General features: G+C 40.6%; 1 protein-coding gene across 2 annotated transcripts; it reads left to right on the top strand.

The window, feature by feature from the left end:
• Positions 1-6732: 6732 nt before the first annotated feature.
• On the top strand, positions 6733-24446 carry nectin4b (nectin cell adhesion molecule 4b). 2 transcript variants are annotated; one of them, XM_048261906.1, is made up of 12 exons: positions 6733-7221; positions 9518-9709; positions 10695-10862; positions 11103-11381; positions 11802-11919; positions 12403-12438; positions 18853-19004; positions 19733-19892; positions 20002-20077; positions 20187-20231; positions 20347-20529; positions 23544-24446. In XM_048261906.1, the coding sequence occupies exons 1-12, from the start codon at positions 7170-7172 to the stop codon at positions 23904-23906; spliced, it is 1824 nt and encodes a 607-aa protein (XP_048117863.1). In that variant the 5' UTR covers positions 6733-7169; the 3' UTR covers positions 23907-24446. The 2 variants fall into 2 exon arrangements, with proteins under 2 accessions (XP_048117863.1, XP_048117869.1); XM_048261912.1 differs by lacking the exon at positions 12403-12438.
• Positions 24447-26645: the final 2199 nt, after the last annotated feature.

Here is a 26645-nt window from a genome sequence, read left to right as displayed (position 1 = left end):
ATGAGCTCACAGTTTAGTAAAATGAGTGAACTATTTACTAAAAAGAGTGGACAATTTAGTAAAATGAGCACACTATGTACTAGAATGAGTGCACAACTCAGTAAAATGAGCGCATGATTTAGTAAAACGAGCGCATATTCATTGAAACATATAATTAAAAAAATACATTTTAAGTTTAGTTGACAAAACTTTGTGAAAACAACAGTGCAAAATGCAAAAAACAATGTGTGTGCATGTGTGTATTGGAAACTGCTGAACTTTTAGAACTAGGACCATAGGTCTATTATGTGGAAGCAATCTGGAAGCACACATTTTAAGTCCCGATGTCCTCAAATGAGGACATAAAAGATAAAAGCTTCCTGATGTGTTACAATAAAAAATAAATGTGAAAATACTAGAACTGTTAATAAGCATGAATAAACAAGTTTCAACCCCATAAATTACAATGGCACTTTACTATGACGACAGTTGTCATGTGCCCGCTGATAAAACATTTAGGTTGATATCGACGGCATCTTGTTTTTACCCAATATAGTATAATGTGCTTTTATTACCACTAACTGGTGCAAAAAACTGTGATATGATATGAGGGCAACAGAAATGTATTCAGAATATTGAAGTAGAAAGTCCTGCAAAGCCTAAATGTTATGTCCTCATACGAGGCCAGGGTCTCAGGAGGTTAAAGGCCTATTCACACCAAGAACCATAACGATAAAAGCGTTCACACTGAACAACGATAAACAAAATCTCTCCTTGTGTTAATGAATGTGACGGTTAAAATTTGATGGGTTCTGATTGGCTATTAGCTTTTTATCGTTCTGAAAATTGCTCTGAAAGTGATCCCCAACGATATCATTCTTTATGTCGTTATCGTTATAGTTTATGTGTGAACGTCGTCATTCATATTAACGAGAACAATATTTATTTATAGTTATCGTTATCGTTCTTGGTGTGAATGGGCCTTAAGACGTTCGTAAGAGGGACTTTACGACGCTCTTAGGCTTACAGTTTTTTTCAACTGCTTACACACTAAATCTTTGCTTGTCACACAATTTTCTAAACATATCTTCCAAACATCATAACCGGTCCGTGTAACGCTTTGCAGTGCTGTGTTCTATTTGCAGAATTCACATGAAAAAAATATAAAAATAGGCTTAAAAATCTGTTATCCATTCTTTAGGACGGCACAGTAAATGGGTTATTGATGCTTATTTTGATTTTCAATTGAGCACAGTTACGGATTTCTGTTCAGAAGTTAAAAATTGAAATGATGCGTCAATTTTCTAATTTTCCTCTTTTGCGCTTGTGGTTGGACTGAACCATGAGCACCAGGGGGAGAACACCATCTAGCTGGGCCAGGCTAGATGGTGGACAAGAGCGCCGCCTGAAGTGATTTTGACTCATTACTTTAGAATTACAGTTTTTTACAACTGTTTACACACGTTTTCAAAACTCTGTGTCTATTTTTCAAAACTCCACACACAAAACCAACAATTGCTCACACAAAATGCAAAATGCCTCAAATCTCCAGCAAAATGACACACAACATTCAAAATGTCATAAACACATCTTTAAATCAAACATTCGCCTCACATTACAAACACTTTTGTCATAATATGACATTTTGGATACATCATGTTGCTCAAAACCTAATGCTCTTCTGTCTTTCATAGGCTTTATGTATTTCCATACAAGAGTGAAAGTTATGGGATCTAGAAGTTAAAGTTAAAATACACAATAAAAATGAGAGAGAGAGAAGTTAAAATACACAGTAAAAATGCAAGCAATATTGAAACCAAAAAATAGTGATTTTTCCCCAATAATTTGCTGTTGCGTATACAGTATTTTACAGCCAACAAGAACAAAGCAAAGCAAAATACAATGACCACAAGATGTACATGGAGTTCTGAAAAAGCAGATTTTGCCTATGGAAATGGCAGACTACTATCAAATTACTTTGCTTTTTCCAAAGAAAAGTGTGTGTGTGTGTTTACAGTAAGTGTGTGTGTGTGGGGGGGGGCTGCTTGAGCTAATGGTAACTTGTATTATATTGAGCTAATGGTAACACAAAAATATAGTAAAAAAGATAAGTTTTACTGTACATAAAGTCGACTTTTTGTAGAACATTCCTTTCTAAGTATCTGCATTGGTTCTGAAATCCTATAGGGCCAGATTGAAAGGGTCCATACCTACATATAGAGTATATCTATTCATAGGCCTATGACAATGACTGGATGGTGTTCCGTAAAGTAATGAGTGTTTACACATGTGAAGAGAGAGAGTGAAGCACTGGTGGTTTAGTGTGGCATTTTGATGGGTTGTGTGAAATCAAGTTACTTCCTGTTTGATTTTTGTGTGTTAAGTAGAAAATTGTGTGTGGTGTTTTGCAAAATGTGTTTTAGTCAATTGACAACTGAGTCAAACACTGAGAATTAGTGTATGGTTTTGCAGATTTGGTGTGGGGTTATGATGTTTGGAAGACATGTTTAGAAAATTGTGTGACAAGCACAGATTTAGTGTGTAAGCATTTTAAAAAAACTGTAATAAATAAAACTTCGCCGATTTTTGGGAGATGGGATGTTAAAATAAGTCTAGGCTAGTCAAGTCAAGTCAAGTCAAGTTTATTTATATAGCCCATTTCATACACAGAGGTCATTCAATGTGCTTTACATAAACAAAACCAAACAATAATAACAAATAAAAGCATAGAAGGGCATAAAACACAAGGTAAAATCATTTAAAAATAAAGAATAATTAGTAAGCAAAAACAAAGGCAAAAGTAGTAAAAAAAAAGTAATAAAAGACAAAGTAGAATAATTATCAAGGCAGATTCAGAATTTGTAACTCGGCACAGTTAGCAGAAAGCATCTGAGAACAGTTTGGTCTTAAGTCTAGATTTAAAACTGGCTACAGTTGGGGCCTTTTAATGTCATCCGAAAGTTGGTTCCACAGTTGAGCAGCATAGCAGCTAAAAAGCTGCTTCACCATGTTTAGTTCTAACTGTAGGTTTTACTAGCAGGTTTTTCACCTGGGACCTGAGAGGACGAGAAGGTGTGTACTGCTGAAGCATGTCTGACAAGTATTTAGGTCCTGCTCCATTTACTGATTTATAAACAAGCAATAGTGCTTTAAAGTCAATTCTGTGACTTACTGGAAGCCAGTGCAAGGACTTAAGAATTGGAGTAATGTGGTCAGTTCTTTTAGTTTTTGTTAGAGTCCTAGCTGCTGCATTTTGTATCGCTTTCATGTGGCTGTTGAAATTTAGATCACTGTCAATTAATACACCAAGATTTTTATCAGTATCCTTTGCCTTCAACCCTTTTGTGTCAAGGAGAGTGGCAACCCTAAGTCTTACCTCATTTTTACCAAATATAATTACTTCAGTTTTTTCTTTGTTCAGCTGAAGAAAATTTTGAGACATCCAGGTGTTGATTTGTTCTATACACTGACACATAGGTTCATGAGGACCATAGTTGTTTGGTGATAGAGCTAAGTAAATTTGTGTGTCATCTGCATAGCTATGATATGAAATCAAATTATTTTGAATGATTTGTCCAAGTGGGAGCATGTAGAGGTTGAATAATAGTGGCCCCAAGATCGACCCCTGGGGAACACCACAGGTCAAGGACGTTGGTGTTGAGGTACAGTTTCCGATGGCAACAAAGAAGCTCCTTTCTTGTAGATATGATTTTAGCCAGCTGATAACTATGCCTGTAAATCCAACCCAGTGTTCTAGTCTGTGTAGTAAAATATTGTGATCAACAGTGTCAAATGCTGCACTAAGGTCCAGTAGCACTAGGACTGATGTTTTACCTGAATCTGTGTTGAGGCGTATGTCATTGTAAACTTTAATGAGAGCTGTTTCAGTGCTGTGATTTGCCCAAAAACCAGACTGAAAGTAATCAAAATACCCATTTGATGTTAGGAAGGTGGTTAATTGATTAAAGACTACTTTTTCAATAATTTTGCCAATAAAAGGTAGATTGGATATGGGCCTGTAATTGTTTAGCATGGAGGCATCCAGGTTATTCTTCTTGAGAAGTGGCTTTACAACAGCTGTTTTCAGTGACTTAGGAAACAGTATACAAGCCTATAGGCTACCCCAAGCACTGTTTGACATGGGGCATTTTTCCTTACAGTTTTTTCTGATTGCTTAAGCACATTTGTAATGGCTTTTTTTTGCAAAACTCTACACACAAATAGGAAAACCTTTCACCCAATTAGCAAAACATTGTAGTTCTCTTGCAAAAGCTAACACAACTTGCTTAACTCTTCACACCTTCGTAAAAATTATGTTTTCATATCAAACAGTAAACACAAGCCCTCACAATTGTAAGCACACAATGTGCCAACTACACACTGATAGTCTGAATAAAAAACACATCTGGCTTTTATTTTCTCTGTGCACAAGGTAGACTATATCAGTTTGAGGTCATACTTTTGTCATAGTTCTGTAAACATACAGGGATCCAAACTTCAAGTATTGGTGTTTATTTACACACATCAAAACAAATAGCAATTTCACTGAGACAAAACAAATCAGTCTACATCTCTCTCAAAATTCCGTCTACATCACATGTAATGTCCTAGTCCAAGGCACCGGGAAAAATATATTCTGGAATGACGTATCCAGGCCTGACATGAAAAAATCCCCACATGTACACTGTTTTTTTTTGTCTGTAAAAGGGCTATTTCTTTCTCTTCTCACTCTTCCTGCTCCCTCCATTGTACCCATTGTACATTACCTGTGGCTTATTTATAGTGCTTAGGTTGATTGCAAAGTGAACTAATTATCTAAAACAGTTTTCAGTGAAAGTGTGCCAGAAAGTTGGCAAAATAGTGTAAATAATAGCCATACATGTGTATAGATTTGCTAGGAGTGTGTTAATCATTTGGAAATTGAGTGTAAAGCAGTGAGTTGTGTTTACAGTTCCGCAAAAAGAGTGCTGTGCAGTGGATTGTGCCTACAGTTGTGCAAAGTGTGTGTTACAAAAATTGCAAACTGAGTGCAAAGCAGTGTTTGTGCTTTTAGTTTTGCAAACTCAGTGAGTGGTTTTGCTATAAGTATTAATAGTTTTAGAAATTGTGCTATAAGAATCACGGTTGTGTTTAAGCATTCAGAAAAAAACTGTAAGCACTGCATTCTTGTTTCTTGGCTTTCTCTGCATCAGTCTGCGTGTTCATGACAGTGACCAATTTAACCACAAGAGAGCACTACAGCGTTCTTTGCTTTTTGTGTGTGTGTGTGTGTGTGTGTGTGAAAGAAAGCAAAAGAGGGGATCATCTTTCACTGGGGAGGCCTACACTTGCTTGTGATAAGCTTCCGTTACACCTGAGGCGTTTTCTGGATGGGCTCAGTTTGTATTTGCATGTGGGAAGTCTAAAGAGAGGAGTAAAATGGAGACTACTAGTCACTAGTTTGCAGGATAACAGGCAGCTTGTGTAGACCTACTGTATGCCTGTAGACTGGTGTATGTACGCACAGTGTTTTTCATAGGTTGGCTGTAGTGTAAGCCGGTATGTCATGTAGTCCATTGTCCTCCTGGCATAACAGCAAGCCTAGTCCTAAATGTCATAATTTCTAAGATGTCACATTGTGTGTGTGGTCACAGTTTCAGAAGTTCATTGTGACTTGGGCGTTGTTTTGTTGACATCTTGTTAATGGGAATGTCACACTTTGTGTTGGTGACTGAAAGCAAGTGTGCCTAGGCCTACATCTCATTGTTTACGACAGGCAGGTTTTGCGTTGTTTTTGACACTGCCAAAATATCTTCAGGCACTGCCCAATCCGCAGGGGAAATACTGTATGACATTTGTCGTCATGTCTACAGTCTGCGTGATCATTTGCAATTGTATCTTGCATTTAAACTAGGTTACAGTTTTTTTCAACTGCTTACACACTAAATCTTTGCTTGTCATACAATTTTCTAAACATGTCCTCCAAACATCATAACCCGACACCAAATCTGCAAAACCATACACTAATTCTCAGTGTTTGACTCAGTTTTCAATTGACTAAAACAAATTTTGCAAAACACCCCCCCCCACACACACACACACACACACACACACACACTTGTCTTTGGAAAAAAACAAAATTAGTGTTTTCAAAACTCCATGTACATCTGGTGGTCACTGTATTCTTCTTTGATTTTTTTCTTGTTTGCTGTATCATACTGTATTCGCAACAGCAAATTATTTGGGAAAAATCACCCAACTTCTCTTTGTTGATACCGTAACTTTCACTCTTGTATGGAAATACATATAGAAAGCCTAAGACAGAAGAGCTTTAGGTTTTGAGCAACAGTGTGTACATGATGTATCCAAAATGTCATATTATGACAAAAGTGTTTGTAATGTGAGGCGAATGTTTGCTTTAAAGATGTGTTTTTGACATTTTGAATGTTGTGTCATTTTGCTGGAGATTTGAGGCATTTTGCATTTTGTGTGAGCAATTGTGGGTTTTGTGTGTGGAGTTTTGAAAAATAGACACAGAGTTTGAAAACGTGTGTAAACAATTGTAAAAACTGTAAACCAAATGCAGCCATTCCCTATAAGGTCTTTATAGGGTCAACAGAGAATTCGGCTTGCGACTCTTTACACACACACACACACCGAGAAAGAGGGCGGAGTGGAGGGAGGGGACAAAACGGGAGCGCACACTGGCCTGCAGTCCCACCTGCATGCTGTGCCTATGGGTAGATAGTGCATTGCCTATGGCGACACGTGTGGTCGTGCACGCAGGTGGATTTGGATACAGTGCTGGCCGGTTGGTCAGAAGTTCTTTTTAACCTACTGAAAATGCACGACGCGTAACAGCATTTCACTTAATATTCGAAAGTTTAAATAGTTGACCTTTTACAGATGTTTCGTCTTATCCCCGAGGAATGCTCTACTCTGCCGCGCGCCACTGTGAACTGGATTTACCTGTTTAGGAAACCCAAGTAATATGCGAATCGGAGTGAAAGAGAAAGACGAGATAAACTTTTCACCAGCTGTGCCTCCAAGTTTTTTTCCCCTTTTTTCATTCATTGCGAATTAGCCTCGCCGCGGGGCAGCGGGATCGTATCCGGCGGATTGACACCTGTTTTTTGGCTGCCTTCACCGACCGTAACCGGACCAGCCGCTTGCCTAGGACCCCAGGATCGGAGACGAACTGGGCTGAAACAATGCTCCGAAGTGTCATGAGCAGAAGGCTATGCCTTCTGGTCAATATTCTGGGTAAGACTGAAGAAAAGTAAAGACTTGATATTAATATGTCTTAACTTAAGAAATAGTGCAAGCTTTTGAGCTTAATCTGTTGGCCACTAAAGCACACAAGAGGCTTATCAAATGTTATTGTCCAGTGTAGTCCAAAATTACACCTTAGCCTAATTTCTTACATTTATCTCCATCTGAATATGACAGTTAGAAGTATACTGACTGTAGAAATCAAATAAATGCCTTGAGTGTCACACTATCATGCCTTTGAATTGAACATTTCCAGTTTAGCAACATTTGCATAATATCCTAAGCCAAAGTACAGGGCTCCCACCTCAAATGAAAACAATACAGTGGACACTGACAAGCCAATTGCCACAATAGTACTGCTTTACCACCGATCCAGTTGTAACAGTTTTAGACAGTCTACTCTGGACAAGCATGGCACTGATCTGAACTTTTCCTAGCAGTGATCTGGGAAGTAACTTACGCTTTAACAATAAGCCGTGTGTGTGTGTGTGTTTGATTGGTGCACTCAATATGTACTTGCTATTGCTCAGTTATCTGCCCATCAAATTTTGCAGGCCAGACAGCAGGAAATGGTTGTGCGCTTGAGATCAGAGGTCATCCCTTGTAGTGTGTATAGGTTTGGGAGTCCTGGCCAATACATTTTTACTGTTAAAAGTAGTTCACAGTACAGAAGTGAAAGAGTTTTGTGTTTACTTGTCTATGCCAATAGTGAAGTTTGTATTGAATGACAAATGCTGTGTCCCTCCCCTCTCTATTCTGGTCCAGGAGCTGTTGTGTTGAACATTCAAACAGACCATTGTGTGTGTGTGTGTGAGAGAGAGAGTGTGTGAGAGAAAAAAGAGAGAGAGAGAGAGAAAAAAAGTGCATGTGAGTGTTTGCCTGCTGCACAGAAACGCATGTGCCCGTGTGTCTGTATGTGTAATCATTAATGATTCTGGTTAATATTCTGACACCCACCTCTCTCTCTCTTCTCTCTCTCTCTCTCTCTCTCCACAAACACATTCAAATGCAAACATTTTTCCCACAAAGGGTTGTGTTTGCACTTTATTTCATGTGTCCCCTTAAACACACACCCGCGCACACATGCACACACACACACACACACATAAAACCACCTTCCTGATGGCATGACAGAGTGAATCTCTGTCTCGCGCTTTGCCTGGTAAATGGCATATAGTGATTAGTTAAGAAAAAACAGTGTGAGAAAAAGCTTAACAGCGTGTGAAACTTCAGTGCATTATGGGTAGCCAAAGGCTTCCCAAGGCTTTCAAGAAATGTTCCCATACCTGAATGTGTGTGTGTGTGTGTGTTTGCAAGGTTAATGTCACTGTGCTGATCCAGTTGCCCATTGGACTAACAGTGCAAGACAAACACACACACACACACATGTGCATTTGTGCACACATAAATATAAGCAGAGATGGCAAAAGTACACACTTTCTATACTCAAGTTGAAGTACGTACGCTTGTGTTAAAAAGACTCTGGAAAAGTACTGATTCAACTTCTTTACTCAAGTGAAAGTAACAAAGTACAGAGTCTAATGTACTTAAAATATAAAAGTAAAACAAATCCCAAAGTTCTAAGTCTACCTGTAATCATTCCTCCACACTTTTCTTTTATTTCACCCATATTCTATTTTTTCCTATTTTTTCTATTCAGTGCCCCTGATAGATTTATTTCCATCTTCACTGGTGCTATCTAGAGTCCTGTTTTGGCACCCTGCATCCCCTGCATATTTTGCATCACATATACAGTTGATATTTGTTTTCATGTGTGGAAGAAGTCTCTGAATAGCCTCAAAAGAAAAGTAACAAACCTGTTTTGAAAATGAAATACAAAGAACGGATATTTATGTTAAAATGTAGGGGAGTGAAAGTAAAAAGTTGTCAGAAAAATAAAAACTCATTTAAAGTACAGATACCTGAAAATCACATTACATCAGCATACACATAAACATTTGAACTTGCGTACATGCACACAAACCAGGCTCGGTGGTATGGCAGTCCGAGAGCACACTCAAACGTCACACAGTCTGTGATTCTGGGGAAAGGATGTTGATGGACGTCCAATTAAATGACACCCCTACATTCCATCTTAAGGCACAGTCTGAGCCACTACGTTTGATTCCAATGTATAGTGCCAGGACTGTGTGTCCTTGACACACACAGGTTGTAGTGTGTTACTGTACATCAGCTGCAATGTACTGTAAGTGCAACAAATTGTCTTCATTATGTACATTAGACTGAAGTAAACTTCTCTGTCCCGCTTTACTTCTGTCTCCTGTAGTTTGTGTGTACGGAGGGTTTGTGGAACCGCCGGAATCTTTCTCCCTGCGGTCGGTTGCTGAGTCGGAGACCCGGTTGCCATGCCGGTTCGACCCTCAGGAGGGAGAGAGTGTCGTGCAGGTGAACTGGAACAAGAAGCAAGCAGATGGAAACTCCGAAGTCATCATCACTGCCCACCACACAGAGGGAACAGGTGAACACACACACACACACACACACACACACACACACATATGGACACATACATATGGACACACATACATACATAGACACACAGACACACATATATGGACACATACATATGGACACACATACATACATACATAGACACACAGACACACACATGCACACACCTCTTTCACACTGAATATTTTCTTCAAAATCACACTTTGTCTACATTTCAAACTGCAAGAAACTATCTCTGAGTGAAAAAAAGTAATTCTTTCTGTACAATAGCAAATGTTTTCATCCATGATGAACATGTAGTTGTAGTCAATACTAGCATACCAGTTTTCCAAAATACAAACAGTTGATGGTATTACTAAATCCATATTGTTTTTCATGTATCAGATCTACAGTACAAGTACCTGTACATAAAAGACAAAAGGTCCCTTTTTTACTGTGTATGTCCATATACTTCAACTGAAAAGACCTTTAACACCTGGCTATGTCTCTGATTGAACTGGTCTACTTTACACAACCTTCTAAATGGTCCAGTTATCTGTTCATTCAAAAATAGCTGTTTCAATATGGCTTTTGAACTACTATTGTTACAGTGTTTATTCTTATTTAAGTCTAAATTAAGGTTTTATTCTAATTTCTAGTTTTGAACATTCGGTTTTCATTTCTGGCAATTTGTGTGTAAGCATTTGTGAATAAGACAAAAAGATCCATAATTCATTGGGTGAGCATGTATGTAAAGAAAATGTAAGAACCATGTTTATTGACTACATTGCTTGAAAACAAAATTGTTAATAGTATGGCAGATTGAGAGGCCCCAGGCTAATTTTGAAAATGTAACTGCAGATTTAACAATTTAGCATGTTTGTGATTGTAAACAATTGTAATGCATGTATATATGTTTCTGCGTATACTCAAAACTCTCTCTCTCTCTTTGTGTTCTGTGTGTGTGTGTGTGTGTGTGTGTGTGTGTGTGTGTGTGTGTGTGTGTGTGTTAGTGGTGGGCCGCTTAGCTACACGAGTGCGTTTCCAGTCACAGGACCCGCTGCGCGACTCCTCTCTTCTCATCCTCAACACTGAGATGTCAGATGAGGGACGCTACACCTGCCAGGTCATCACCTTCCCTTCTGGAACCTCCCAGAGGCCAATAAGCCTCACCGTCTGGAGTAAGACCCTCTTCCTCCCTCTTCACCCCTCCTCTTTTTCTACCTCCTCCTCTAATATCTTTTCTTATTTTCCCCTCCATCCCTTTCATATGAACCCAAATTGTTTAACACCTTACTTACTTCCACATGCACATTAACACACACACACACACACACACACACACACACACACACACACACGCCTGAATGCTGATTGGTTGAGATGTCTCCCAATCCTGATATTTTGTTGTGCCCCCCCAGCAATACCCATCTCTTTATTGGAGCCTATGATTTTGGAGGAGGGGCAAACATTTCGAGTCGCCGCCCTTTGTCGCTCTACAGCCCACCCACCACCCACTCTCTCTTGGGATACTGACCTCCCTGGCCAATCACAGAACAGGACGGGCGAGGGTGGGCGTGTCTCTTCCCAGTTTGCCCTGCATCCTTTGCGGAACATGAATGGCAGGAAGCTGGACTGCCTAGTGAGCCACCCCACTCTAGAGCGCCCCCACCGCCTCAGGAACACACTAGTAGTGCATTGTAAGTCTTCCTGACTTCCTGACTCAAGTGCAATGTACATTACACTCACCAAAAATAATACCAACAGCCCATCATACGTGATTCACCACAGTTACATAACATAAGATTAAACTGTTTATTGTCAAAGATTTGTTTTGAGTTTTGTTGTATGTCTGCATTTGTCCATACTCTTGGCCTACCTTACAGTTCAAAGGTAATTCATAGTAAAGCAGGGTATGGTTGTTCTATGTACACTTATCTGTCACTTATGTCGTTAGAAAAAGTTTTATTTTTAATAGCAAATGCAGTTTGTTCTGAATTATGCTGTTTAACAAACTACACAAGTCTGTTTCCTTTTCTATCTCACTCTTCCTGGTCAGAAAGTCACAGTGACAAATGTGTGTGTGTGTGTGTGTGTGTGTGTGTGTGTGTGTTGATCAGTTCCTCCTAATGCTGTGATCAGTGGTTATGATGGGAACTGGTTTGTCGGACAGGAAAGCGTTGAACTCACCTGTGAGTTTGGAGGAAACCCCAAGGTAGAAAACATCACCTGGACCAGGTAACCTCTCTGTCTGCATACACCTGTTTAACAGCCTCTGCCTACATATTTGTTTCTCGTTCCCATTGTCTGTGTCGTAAATTACCACCTATGCTCATGTCTCCGTCTGAGTATCTGTTAGTTTATAAGAAAACATATTTTTTCTCCATTGAACTCCACATCTGTATTTTATACTAAAGTCAGTTTAAATCCCTATGATTTCCCTTCATTGTCTGGGTTATTGTTAGGGTTAGGGTTAGTGTTAGCTGATGTGTATTTGTCTCTGCTAGAATGTCAGTCCTCCCCCAGAAACTCTTATTATCTACTTTAGGTCGTTCAGAGGAGTGGCACGCGCTAGTAAGCCATTTAGCGGCACCTTTTGTGTTTCGTGATGACATGCCATAAAAGCTGTAACTCAGACACTCAGATAAAGACTGAGACACACACATGTACACATTCCACACAAAATACACACACCTACCTCTCTCTCTCTCTCTTTTTCAGACACACACACACACCGCTGTCCACTAAAAGAGAATGGTGAATTTGAGTCGACTCCTTCTTTTGACTGTGATATAAAAGCTGGAGTGTCGCATTGCAGCTAGATGCAGTCACCGAAAAAAAGAGGGGAAATGTTCACACGAGGGAGGGGAGAGAGAGAGAGAGAGAGAGAGAGAGAGAGAGAGAGAGAGAGAGAGAGAGAGAAGGAGAGATCCAAAGGCTAGACAGTGGAGTGGAACAGAGTTTGGGAGACCCAGAGAAGAGGGGGGAAGGAGTAACGTGAGCCAAAATCTAAATCTAGGCAGGAGGAAGGAGGAAACAAAGAGTAGAGAGGGGGAACAGGAAGAAGAACAAGTGCCAGAGAGAAAGAATGAAAGAGACAGACAGAGAGAAACAGAGATGTAAAGATGAGTACAGAGAGGAGTGGGGAAGAAAGAGACGTGTTCTAAGCTCATAATAGCCTGCTGCTGCTGACTGGCTCCAAAATACCACTTAAAACAGCTCAACGGTAGCCTGTTCTCTCTCTTTCTGTCTCTGTCTCTCACCTTCCTTCTATCCTTCTGTCACTCTTCTCTCCCTCTTTCTATGCCTCTCTCTTTCTTTCTTTTTCTTTCTCTCTCTCTGTCACTCTCTCTTTCTCTCTCGCTCCTCCTGTCTCTGCCCCCTCCATCCTCTCTCTTCCTCTCTTTCTCTGTCCCTCCCTCTCTCCTCTCACCCTCCTCTCTCTCTCTTTCTCTCCCTCCTCTCCCTCTGTCTCTCTCTGAATCATAATTAAACACCAGGATGTTTGGTCAGATGACACAGGGGGCAATTACCCAACTTGATACCTATTATAGGATGCTGCTGACTCTCCTCTTAACCCTTCACTAACCGGCAGCATGCTTACTCCACCTCACACACACGCACACACCTCGCTGTTTGAGCAGGTCAGTGATGGGGGTGATGAAGGTCTGGGTTTGGAGAAGGTCAGTGATGGGGGACGATAAAGGTCTGGGTTTAGAGAGACCGCGCAGTAGGTGCCAGTCTGGGTGATGAGGAGGGCTTGTTTCTCATGTTCTCAGTGTAGGATCCATGGGGCGTTCATCTAATGCAGGATTGCATTTTACGCAACTAAGTTACCTGAATTTTCAGCCATTTCACCAACACTGCAATGATTTAAATGGGTCATAATGGGTTTTGACCAGACTCCCCAAGCCAGAACGGAGAGATATAGAAAGTCTCCCATCCCATTTCTGACTAGGACTTCTAAATGGGACATTAAAGTAGTTTTAAATACTTTGTAACTCATCTTAATCTTATGTATTTTAATACTCTTTTTATTTTACTCTTTTGTTCAGCCTGTAAATGCTCATGCATTTCAGTTTTCTTGGCAAAACTGCCATGTGAGTATTTAATAAAACTTGAACATAATTTCAGAAAAATGGATAGATACACTTTTAGCACAGGGTGCACTTATATTTATGTTTATGGTTCTCAGCAGACGGTTTTATCCAAAGCAACTTAAAGTGACATCGATAATCATCAATAAACATCAATAAACATTAGAATTAACAGTTTATAGTGATTTCCTAAATTAAAAAAGCAAGGTCTTTAGATGCTTTTTGAAGGTCCCAAAACTATTGCTAGAATGAAGAGCATTAGGGAAATCATACCACCAACAGCGAATCACATAAGAAAAGAGTCTTGACTGTGACCTCAGTGTTACATAGCAGATGCTCATCAGCGGACCGTAGCGGGCAAGTGGGGACGTAGAGTTGGATCATGGAATTAAGATGGCAAGGTTCAGATCCATTAAGTGTCCGATAGACCAGAGTGAGGGATTTGAAATTAATTGTGGCTGCTATAGGAAAGCAATAAAGATTATCAAAGTTACATGTGTGACGTGCCACTGCCTTCTGAATCATCTATAATGGTCTCACTACACAAGCAGGAAGGCTAACTAATAATGCATTGCATCAGTCCAGTTTGGAAAGAACCATGTCGTGCACAAGAAGTTGTGTGGTACACTGTGTTAGAAATGGTCTGATCTTCAAAATATTTTATAGGATAAACCAACATGACTTTGTGACTGAGGTTACATGCTCAGAGAAATTGAGTAGGTCATCAATTGTGATGTGCTGTTTGAGCAGGGGTCAGTGTCAACCTGGATGCTGATTTGTTGTGGAATAGCTGTAATCTTTTGGAGAGATTCTGAGATATCCCTGAGGCATGCAGGAATTGTAGTCATCAGGTGGGAAAGAGGTAAAATTGTGTATCATCCGCATAACAATGATAATAGGACAGGCAAATCCATGGGGTCGAATGATCTCACTTAAGTGGTGTAAATGGAGAAAAGAAGGGGCCCAAGTACTGACCCCTGAGGTACATCATGAGATTTTGATACCTGTCCTAAGGCACACTGAATGAACTTCCTGTAAACCTAAGTGTTTTTCCAGTGAATATTAAGTGATACGGGAACATACGCATGAGCACACAGTTGCACATCTTGACAAACACATACTGTATGGTATGCAGTCAGACAGGTATAGTGATAAACACTGACACTGACTCAGACACTCAGGCAGACTCAGGTCAGAGATACATAGAAAATACAGCACACACAGATAGGAAAACAGACAGGAGTCAGGAGGTGGGGATATCAAATTACAGAGGAAAGAGACAGGGGTCAGAAAAGGGTACAATAGACAGAAGTCAGCTGGCTAATTCAAAATGTTGGTGCCATTGGGGAAAAGGGTGCTCCAGCTGGCTGCTTAGCTTGCCTACCTGTTACCAAGAAGCACAGTAAAATATCCAGGACTGACAATGCCAGTGAACTTATTTGCTACTTATTATCAACCATATTCTTGATGAGAGGTAAAACAATTATAAAACTATCTATGGTGAGCACACGCTGCTTTGTTTCCGTGTTGTATATCTATTTCAATTTTCAATTTAATTTCACTTATAGATCGCCAAAACATTACACTTGTCTCATGGCGCTTTACAGAATGTTAGACAATCGGAGAAAAGAAAAGAAGGCCCATGGGTAACTGGGGCGAGGGAAAGCTTCCGAGAGTTGGAGATACATATAGGAAGAAACCTCGAGCAGATCCACGACTCAAGGCCCTGACCCATCTGCCTGGGGTCAGTTACAGAACAGTAAGGTCTGTATACATAATAAATGCATAAGTTAGTCAGATGTAGAGAATAGAACATGGTGTTTAAAGCCACCTGAGGTGTATGTTACAAGAGGTGGGATGGTCACATGTCCGGTATGATAATGCATGAATCCTATTTAGTGTCTCGGTCCCATTGTTGAAAGTTCAAATAGTCCAGTGTAGGAAATGGAATATATATATGTGCTTTTGTATTTCGGCCTACCTTACAGGCGCAGAATGTACACTGGTGTGCATAAGTTAAGGAACCCATGCTAAAGTTGGAATAACAAATATTTTGGAAATAGATCTTAATGCCTAACTGTAATAAAACCATGATATCTCTAGGTATGGTGAAGGGTATGTGATGATGTGGGGCTATTTTAATTCCAAAGGCCAAGGGAACTATCAGGATGCATAGTATCCTGGATCCATGAAATAACTGGCCTTTAAAATGTATTTCAAGGAATAACATTTATTTATGTACGATGCATGATTCATTCACAAAGAAAATTGGTGTCCTTTAAGGTCGGATTTTTCCTCATTTATTTAATTAAGGCATTACGATCAATTTTCCAAAAGATCATTTTTAATCCTTTTTTTAGTCAACTTTAGCATGGGTTCCTTAACTTATGCACACCAGTGTACATACTAGATGTCTGTGGACCATAGTCTTTGCTGTGTGATCCCGTGAAACTTTTTACCACACACAGGCAACACAAGGGGACTCAACAGTCAGTGGACACCGCAGCTAGTGCTTTTGAAGTTGGCTTGGTGTGCGTTAAGCTTAAGATCTGTGCAGAATTGCGCAGCCACTTTAAAGGCAGCAGCTATGTGTATATGCAGGAGGCTACAAATGGTTGAGACACATAGAGAGACACACACATACGGGCCACGCTGAGCTCACCCAGGGTGCACGTGGTTGAGACAAACAAAGCATGTGCACGCACACACACACACACACACACACACACACACACCACACACAGACATACACACAATCACATACATACAGACAAATTATGTCTAGTTCACACAAGCAGGCACACGCACACACACACACACACACACACACACACACACACACACACACACACATACACACACACACACACACATACACACACACACACACACACACACACATAGAGCTGTCCCAGCCCCATCTCCCCCATCCATAGAGGCAGTATAGTAGTCTATAGTGATGAAAGGCTCCTTGCAGGAGCCAGAGGAGGATAAAACAGATCACTCAAAGAGAGAGAGAAAGAGAGAGAGAGACATGCATGAGGCAGATCAGACACAGACACAGCTGTCTCTGTGCTGCCGCTCAGTCCGGTGTTTGGGGTAATTTAGCATCGCGCCGCCACTGATGAGTCAGCTGTGATCCGTACAGTCTGGTGCTCCAAGTTAAAGCCCCGCTTAACACTCTTTCTACTAGTCACGGTAATGAAGGAGCCCTCCACCACCAGTCTGCCGGTCTGGTCTGGTCTGTTCTGTTCCTCATCAGGCAAAACTAAATAGATGTTTTACTGTGGCATTTGGAACAGTGGTTTCAATCAAGGTGCCGTTGTGTAAACCGTAAACTGACTAAACTTAATTATAAAGGTGTACAGTGTTTCCCACAGAATTTGATTCTATTTGTGGTGGTAGCCAACTTGGGGGGGGGGAGGGTGCCTAATCTTCACCTGCAGAATTTGAATTTGATTACAATTCAGACTCAGAGGGTCATGATTTGATTAATAAATGATTCTTAATGCATCTCAATGCATCTTGGCCTTCTCTATTAATAAATACAAGTAGGCCTACCCAGATTTGATCTGATTTTCCCAAACACTACATAATAAGCTGTCTCCTTTTTGAAAGAAGATTATCAAGGAGGCTATGTCTACGGTTAATATGGTGTAGCCTCTTGGATTCTAAATAGGCTACACCTTGCAATTGCTTTCACATTAAATCAAATTGGGTGCACAATATAAATTATAACATGGTCATAAACAGAAACTTATGTGTAACCTGTCATGTACACTATGTAAAAGTTATTGAAAGAAATGTGCTTATATATGCTATATGACACACAGGAAGTAATAGGCTACAATAATTAAGTCTGATTTGTGATGTGAACATGTTTTACTGCGATTAACATATGACAATACTAATGTGTCACTGCACCTAACTGTCATAGCACAGCATAGAAATAGTACAGCATGGAAAATCATTGTGTGGCGGTGGATGTTGATATTGTGGCACGCCACCAGTAATTAATCAACCTATGGGACCTATGGAGTCGAGTTAAGGCCTTGCACTCTTCTAATTAAAGTTGCAATGGGGTTAGATTGGTTGAGTTAGAAGGCCAATTGTCATGTTGACATTGTTGTACAGGTGACTATGGTTGTGGCTGTTGTCATGTAAATTATTATGGTGACTGTGGTAGGAAGGTGTGCCATGGGATAATGGGCCATTGTGAACCCAGAAAAGAGCAAGGGGTGGGGCCACCAACCTGAGAACGGTTTGACAGACAACTCCGTAGTTACTACGGGAACATGATCCCCCAAAGGACTTGATTCATCAGTTTTTGGGGCGTGTTGTTTCAAGAGATTTAGAAAGAAGAAGAGAGAGAGAGAAAGAGATTAATACATACCTGTTGTGTGTTGTTTGTCACATGAACTCCTTATAGAGAAAAAGGCCACTCTTAGGAATGCCTGACTACAGAAAGAGAGCAATTTGTACATCAGTCTTGTCAGTACTGAACAACTCTGAATGTAAAGGTAAACCCCCCAGTCTAGTCTTTGCCACATCGTGTCTATGTGTGTGTAACTAAAGTACAGTTTTAGATAATTTGTTTGTTTGTGTTATCACGCAAAGGGTACTCAGTCAGGTTTAACAGGTTTTTGGTGACGTGAACCAGGAAGGTTGCACAACCTTGTGCGTGTGGTGTGTGTGTGTGTGTCACATCAGGTTCAAAGAGGCATAATAATACCTAGCCATGCAAGTGCAGTGCAGACCTCTTCAACTTAAAATGGCCAACTGAACCTGATATTGGGATCACAGACCTTACCAAACTGATCTACCCAGTACCCATGTTCTTGAAGTGGAACCGAATAAACTCTTGTGATAAAACCTGAAATTGAGTTTGATTGGCGTTATATTGTACATGTATATTCATGGCCATATGACAACATTGACCTAGAAATCCATTTCAAATAAAGCTCTAGAAAAATTAAGTTCTAGAGTGAAGACTATGGGAGGGTATGCGTATGAGTATGCGTTTGCAGTTGATCAGTTGATAATGTTCCTCTCTAACCTTACTTTTACTTTGCAGGAGAGGTGGAGATCTACCAGAAGATGTATCTGCCGAAGGAAGCCGGCTTGTCTTTGGTAGGCCGCTAGTCGCGACGGACGCAGGTGTCTATGAATGCGAGGCCAGGAACCGCATGGGGGCGGACAAAGGAGAGCTGCAGGTGACCGTGAGAGGTGGGTGCACTTGTTGTGATGGTCACATCTGATTTCAGTACAGTTAACAACTAACAACTCTTCTTTCATTTGACTATAGCACAGTTGTACAGACATACAGAAACAATAGAAACACACTGAAATTGAAAATGAAAAGATAATGAAAATGGAACGTGGGGGTAAAACACACACATACTTCTCTTATTTCTTGTCCTACCGAAGTGAGGGGTCCATCTGATGTCTCAATTATGTGGCCATTTCTACAGAACAAAAAAACAGAACATACATTAAACCACATTAGCTTGGTTAAAGGAGTTTTAAAAAAGCCTGTTTGGTTTTGTATGTGTGTACTGCCCCCTGGTGGTAAGTGTTTGTAATGGCGATCAGCTTCCACTTGTGTAAGAGAACAGAGGGTTCTGCTCAGAGTTCCTACAACTTCCTAGTGAGGGATGGAGAGGTATGTGTCACCTCTGATTGGCTGAAATAAACCAGGAAAAATAATGTGGACTAATCTGAGGTGTATGCAGAGAATGAGAGACAGAGAGAATAATGTAATAGCCTAGTCTATGCCAAGACTGTGTGAGAGAGACCATGTGTATGCTTGCCATTATGTATGTGAAAGGCTGGCTTTTATTAAGTGTGTGTGTGTGTGTGTGTGTGTGATGTACTCTAACCTGATGTCTCTCTGTGTGTGTGGACTCTAATCTCATGTCTGTGTGAGAGTAAAATAACCCTATGTCTGTGTCCAGAGGTGCGGTTGCCTGAGCCAGTAGTCGACACCTTCCCTACAATCATCGTGGCCGGGGTTGCTGGAGCCATAGTGGTCATTATGGTGATTGTCATCATCATTGTGATCCATCACCATAGACGCAAGAACAGGATGTTGAAGAGGGAGCTTTGTGAGAGAACGTGAGTCTGTTTCCTCTCTGAACTAAGAAAATATAGCAGTGCCACTATCACAATGTCTCGAACACAATTTTAAATCCTTTCTCTCTCTCTGCTCTTTTCATCTCCTCAGTGAAGAAATTAACAATATATCAAGACAGACCTCGTTAAGGAGACTAAACTCTACCAGCACAGACCTTAGAAGTCAGGTAAACACACACACATAAACACAGAATGCAGGGAAGATCTAAATATAATGTCACTAGATCTGTGTAATCACACTCTTGTTAACCCCCCCCCACCCCCTCTCTCACTCAGATGGATGATATGTTTGTTGTGACTAAAAACAGTATATCTCTGGAGGTGAGTCTAATGGCTGTAGAATCCGTTCATTTTCCTCTTAATGATTAGATTAAGATGACAACTGCAGGGTTGCAAGGTTGCTAATCTATTTCTCTGTCCCTCTGTGTGGTGCCAGGAGTGTTCTGCCCTACGCCAGCCACCAGGGGGAGTGTCTGAGCAGGAGCTGGACAGTCTGGGCCGCCCCCCCATTTACTCGAGCTTTCAGCACCCCAGCGACAACTACTCCTGGAGAGAGAAACAGAGGGAAGAGAGCAAGCGCCGTGTGGAGAGCTACCTCAAAAACAGTGACCACTCTCTGGTGCGTATGCTGTGAGGGAATGTGTGTAACAGTGTGTGTGTGTTTAGGCTGTGGAGACCTACCTTAAGAGCATCGACTACTATATTGTATAGTAGTACATACAGTACGTGTGTGTGTGTGTGTCTGAGAGATGGAGAGCTCAGCATGGAGACCTACATCAAGAGCTGGGTCCACTCTCTGGTCCACGTGTGTGAGTTAGTGTGTGTGTGTGTTTGTGTGTGGGAGAGAGAGATAGAGAGATGGTGTTTTCTTACTGGTGATGGCAGTGAGGAAAGGTACACAACCAAAATCATGACATGTTACCAGCAACAAAGTTCCAGCAGCAAATCAAAGTTCTCTGGGGCAAGGCCCCATCTTATACCGGTTTAAAATACACAATTACCGGTACATTGTTTTTAGACAAACTCATTGCGTACAGACATATGACAATATATGGACACTTAAATAAAACACATGACCATCATGTTGCAGTTTCCAGCAGACAATAGACAACTCAGGAATAAGCACAGTACCCCATATACACTCCTCAGTCTCTCCTGCTTTTTGGAGGCTGCATCACATAATATTAATTCTATATCAGCACTATTCTCTGCAGAAGCATAGGCAATGCATATCACTTATCTGCCTCAGGGAATGCCCTCACTATCCTAACAATGGATGCCGAATGATCTTTATTAGAGAGCCATTCATGGACGACCAGGTTGGATGTACAAGAATGGCTGTTGCATTAGTGAGACACTCAAATACTGAAGAAGAACCTGGTTTCTTTCGAAACATAACATATAGTATGTAAACCTGAACTAAAACATACATTATTATACAAAAATGTAATGTTCAGCACATTCAGTGTAGGGAGAGGCTCAAGCTTTTCCCCACAGTGTTTTTTGTTTCTCTTTCTCTCCTTTCTTCCTTTTCTTTTTTCATCCTTTTTTTTTAGTCATCCTTCCTTTTCCATCCTCATCTGTTTATTTTTTTTTTATGTTTATTTGATATGGACATAGCAATTACATTGGACAAACCAGATGCATTGTTTGAGTGCTTTAGCACAGATGCTAATTCGCAACACTTGTCCATAGGCGGCTTTTGAAAAGATAGAGCAATTCAAATATCAAGAAAGGAAGAGGAAAAAAACAGACAAAGATAGAAAAAAAAAACAGAAAGGAAAAAAGAAATACAAAGAAATACAATAAATTTTCAATGTTAAAAAAAAGGAACATAAATAAGATACAGAGCAAAGGCAATCTGAGCAAGCAGTCAACCGGTTAAAGGACAATTCATGTGAGCACTGTTGTTTAGACTTTAGCCATTGTTTGAGTCCTTTGTTAAAAGCTTTACTGTTAGTTTCTAACTTTAGCTCAGTGAGTAGAGAGGTCCAAAGTTTGGTCCTCTTTACAGAGAGAGCAGACTGGCAGAAAGAGGTCTTGCAGCTAGGGATGGAACAATCATCACAGGTGGAGGCTCGTGTGATCATCTGTGAGAGCTCTGACGCCTGATGGCCACTGCAGAAAACAGTTTTTACACGTGATTATTTAGACATTTAAAAAAGAATCTTAGAGTACTAAAATTGATAACGTTTTCAAAAGTGAGAAGGTTGTGTATGCTTAAAATGCGGCAGTGATGCCATTTCAGTGGTTTCTGGTCCATGATTTTTATTGCTTGCTTGTATATTGTGACTATAGGTTTCATAGTATTGAAGAAGCCTGTGACCATGGTGTGATGCAATATGATAAATGAGAGAAAATCATTGCATGCATGTATAGTGTTGCAGCTTGGTGTGACAGGTTCCTTCTGATAAAACGAAAACAGTTTAAATTTGGTTTGACCTTATTACAGATGTGCTTAACCTGACTGTCAAATTTAGCCGTATCTTTTTTCTTCCCTGATGACTCTTTAATCTGTTCTTCCTCTTTCCGTATTTGTATGCCTTCATCTCTTTACCCCTCTCTTCCTCTCTGGATACAACTCTCTCATTCTGCACCTAAACTTGTTCTTTCTAATATTACCTCCCCAATTCACTCTCCTTCATGTTCTTGTCCTCATGCATTTCTGACTCCACGGACTGAAAAAGTAATTTCTCTTAATCTCTCTCTCCCTCCCTCCTCTCTTTCTGACATGCTCTGTCATACACCCCCTCCTCTCCCTCCCTTTCTCTCTATGCTATCCATCTTCAGACCTCTGGCCTGCGCTCCTCCTTGGTCCTCATCTGAGGTCGGTCACTCCTAAAGATGAAATCCTAAACCACCCTACACCCGCCTCCCCTTCACCCGTCTCTCTCTCTCTGCCTCTCCATTTTCCATTTCTCTAGTCTTTTCTCCCTCAATTCTGTATACTTTTCTGTATCTGTAAACCTTGCCATCTATTTCATTGGGTGTGTTTATGTATATGCATGTATTATATAAACTGTCTTTGTTTTTCTTTTTCCCTCAGGGAATTAATTAATCAATTCGTTCATCAATGCATACATTCATTATTTCTTTCATTCGTTCATTCATTTTTTCTCTCTAATGTACCATTATCTCTGTCTAATGTATTTCCTAATGTGTCTCTCCGATGCTCTCTATTCTTGCTCTTCTCTCTCTCTCTCTCTCTCCTTTCCTATCCACTCTGGGTGTCTCTCATCCCTGGTTTGTTCTGTGAATTGAGAAGATTTGTCACCACCTTATTGTTCAATTATCGGTTTGTCTTTCCTGCTGTTGTGTTGTTTTCTTTTGCATATCTAATCTTGTCAGGCGGTGGTAGCATAGTGGTTAAGGAGTTGGGCTTGCATGCAGTAGCTGTTGTGGGTTCAATTCTCGGCTTCCACCGTTGTGCCCTTGAGCAAGGCAGTTAACCCCAAGTTGCTCCAGGGACAATGGGCATCTTTATGTCTGATCTCTCTTTATATCTATATATCTTTTATATTTCTACTATGTTAAGTGACCTTGGGTTTGAGAAAGGCGCTATATAAAATAAACATATTATTATTATTATTATCTAATGTATCTAATCTCTCTCTTTCTACTGTGTATCTCTAGGACTCTGGGCTTCACTCCTCCCTGGTTCCTCCTCTGACTTCAGAGGCCCCGCTGCTGGAGTCCCAGAGCCATAGCCCCTCGGGGGGGACGGAGGGAGAGATGCAGCCCTGGACCTCCAGAGAGGGGGTAGTGGACGGACAGGCCGATGGGTGGTCTCCGCAAGTAAGAATGGTGGATGGCCGGACGGAGGGTTGGATGCAGAGAGAGAGGGTGGCAGAGGGGGTGGACGAGGACGATGACGCAACAAGCTCAGTCCAGATCTCTGAGGCGCTGTCCAATCACTTCCACTACAGCAATGGGTTTCTGCGGCCCAAACCTCACCCCAATGCAATTATACTGCACCCTCGAGGGCAAATCGTATAACTACCCCACCCCCAGTGTTGTTCCACTCACCCACCAGGGCAAATCAAATGATGAACTATCAAACCCCATTCCCCCTCCATTGGACCAGCGAGGGTACATCACAACTCTCTATCCTCTTCATCCTTTCTCCTCTAATCATGTTTGTACCCTGAAAAGTATTTGGTAGACGCTTTATTTTTTTAATGATCAAAGCTGCGGCAAATGCTTCAGCCAGAGCTTCTGGCTGGGTGATGAAGTTAGGGCCGTTGCTAGCTACTGGGACTGGTGTTGGTGGCTCTGATACGTTTTTTTTGGACTAGACCCAGCCTAGAAACAAATTCTGACTTAGAACTGGTATGGTTTCAAGCAAGAACTGACTCCAAACCAAAATTGCCAAAGTTCCAACCTGAGACTGGGCAGTGGTGGCTTAGAGGATAAGGAAATGGGATAGCCAGAGTGTCAGGGGTCTTGGACAACGTTGTGGCTAGAGCAAAGCACCTAACCACACTGCAAAAACTGCTTATCTAACAATTAATCTTATATCAAGATAAATTATTTGGTATTGTTTTCAGTATAAAGAGACTTACCTAGCACTTTCTTGTGAAATCCTTTGACTTAAAATAAGTCAAACTTTTCTTAAATTAAGACATCCCATCCACAGGGGCAGCCGTGGCCTACTGGTTAGCGCTTCGGACTTGTAACTGAAGGGTTGCCGGTATGAACTCCGACCAGTAGGCATGAGTGTGTGTTCACTGTGTGCTGAGTGTGTTTCACTAATTCGCGGATTGGGATAAATGCAGAGACCAAATTTTCCTTACAGGATCAAAAGAGTATATATACTTATACTTAAAACAAGCAAATTTGTCTGCCAGTGCGTTAAGCAAATTTGTCTGAAAAACAAGCAAATTTGTCTGCCAGTGCGTTGAGTAAATTTGTCTTGATAATAAGACTCCTTAAAATTTAAGTCTTCTTAAATTAAGTCTTATTAAATTTTGATAATGTCAGTCTACCAACCGAGACTGGACCAAAGTCTGCCAAAAATCAGTGGTCTGGAGTAGAGTACAGTTCGCTAGAACTCCGGTGCAAAACCAGGAAAGAAACGCTATTGATAACGTAATGTCCATATGATTCTACTGCCTTTTTTGTGGCATTGCCAAGCGATATTGGCAAATAGAAGCTAGTGTTTATGACATAAACAATGTGAACAGAGACCAGCTGGGGCAGGGCTAGGAGGGAGTAATCACACTCAGGTTCAGTCCATTTAAACGGACCAAGTGTGAAGGCAACCTAAGTCACAAAGTCACTTAGAAGCGTCTACTAAATACATCAAATAAAAATACCAAATAGAACTGAACATGGTTTTGACCCAGGACTAGCACGGCGGTTGGCCAGAGTTGGAGCAAATTCCCCCAGGCCGGATCAGTTCCAGGATCAACTGCTATGTGACTGTTATTTGTTCAGTTGGTGTGACATGATATCCTGGCAATCACTGTGACTACAACTTGCAACAACTTCCTGACGTTTTCAGTTAAGCTCAATCACTGCTACAATGAAATCGGACACTTATTTTTACAGCTTTGTACAAATTGTAAGGTTATAAATTGTGGTTGGAAGAACCTCAATCGGAAACCTGCTCAGTGTGATACATCAAAAGACAGACTAACATGATGGAAGAACATACACTTTCTACTCCATATGGATAACTAATTAACACTTCAGTTATTACAATACAATTGTTGAATGACTTGGACAGTCTTTCAGAAAATGTGCTGTTTGGACACCTGAAGCCCAAGTGTATGCAAGGCAAGCTGAAGTATGACTATTAAGAGTGACAACTTTACATTAGTCTTTTACAACAGAATTTCTCCTGAGGATCTGTATATGAGGTGTGACTATTAGATAATGAAACTGATAGCGCAATTGTAATGAGAAAAAAAAAATCGTTATACCCATATACATTGTGTGTACTTGTAATAAGTCTCATTATTTAATAGTCACAACTAATATTTGTACTTTTAAACTATTCTCAGACTTACTTTTTACTTGATGCTACTGTATTACCATATGTTTCTTTTGAGTGTTGCATATGAATAAAACATTTTTTATTTTTGTGTTATTAGACAGTGTTAAGTATTTCATGTATTAAAACCTACAGTATGTCATTGGTCCAAGCAGGTGACTGAGGATGACCTCTGTCAGCTGTAAAGGTAACATGTCAGGCACAGAAGAAAGACAGCAGACAAGGTGCTAGTTATATAGCCTGACATAGCCATAATCAATTCTAGTCAGTTGAGTCTGATACTGCTCCATTGGGACGTAATTATGGGGCGTGTTTCAACCGATACGGGGGGAATGCCTCTGCACTTTTTGTAAAAGTTATTGTGCCATCAATATCTCCTACAACACTCATTAGCGAAATCTAAGAGATACGTCGTAGGGTAGGCTATTAGGAAAAAACCCCTCCGTTTTTAAAAAAATTCTGTTGAACACTGATATGCTACAAACATATTATAAACAGCTGGGAAAGGCTGTCGCAAATCCCTCAAACAGGTGGTCAATCAAGAGATTTCAAACGAACGAGGTAACAACATGTCACAATGCAGTGAAACTATGAGTTTTCCCACATCTTAACTTTGGCCAAAGTTTTCAGAAATAATTGTTTTCAGTGATAAAACCTCATTGAAATAATATGCATTTTCCATATGGGGTCAGAAGCCATCTGTCTCCTTCTAGCCACAGCGTTTTTGTTGCAAACATAAT

This window comes from Alosa alosa, chromosome 1 (genome assembly GCF_017589495.1).
Source record: "Alosa alosa isolate M-15738 ecotype Scorff River chromosome 1, AALO_Geno_1.1, whole genome shotgun sequence".
Taxonomy (NCBI): domain Eukaryota; kingdom Metazoa; phylum Chordata; class Actinopteri; order Clupeiformes; family Clupeidae; genus Alosa; species Alosa alosa.
This window is presented reverse-complemented; position numbering and strand designations above follow the sequence as displayed.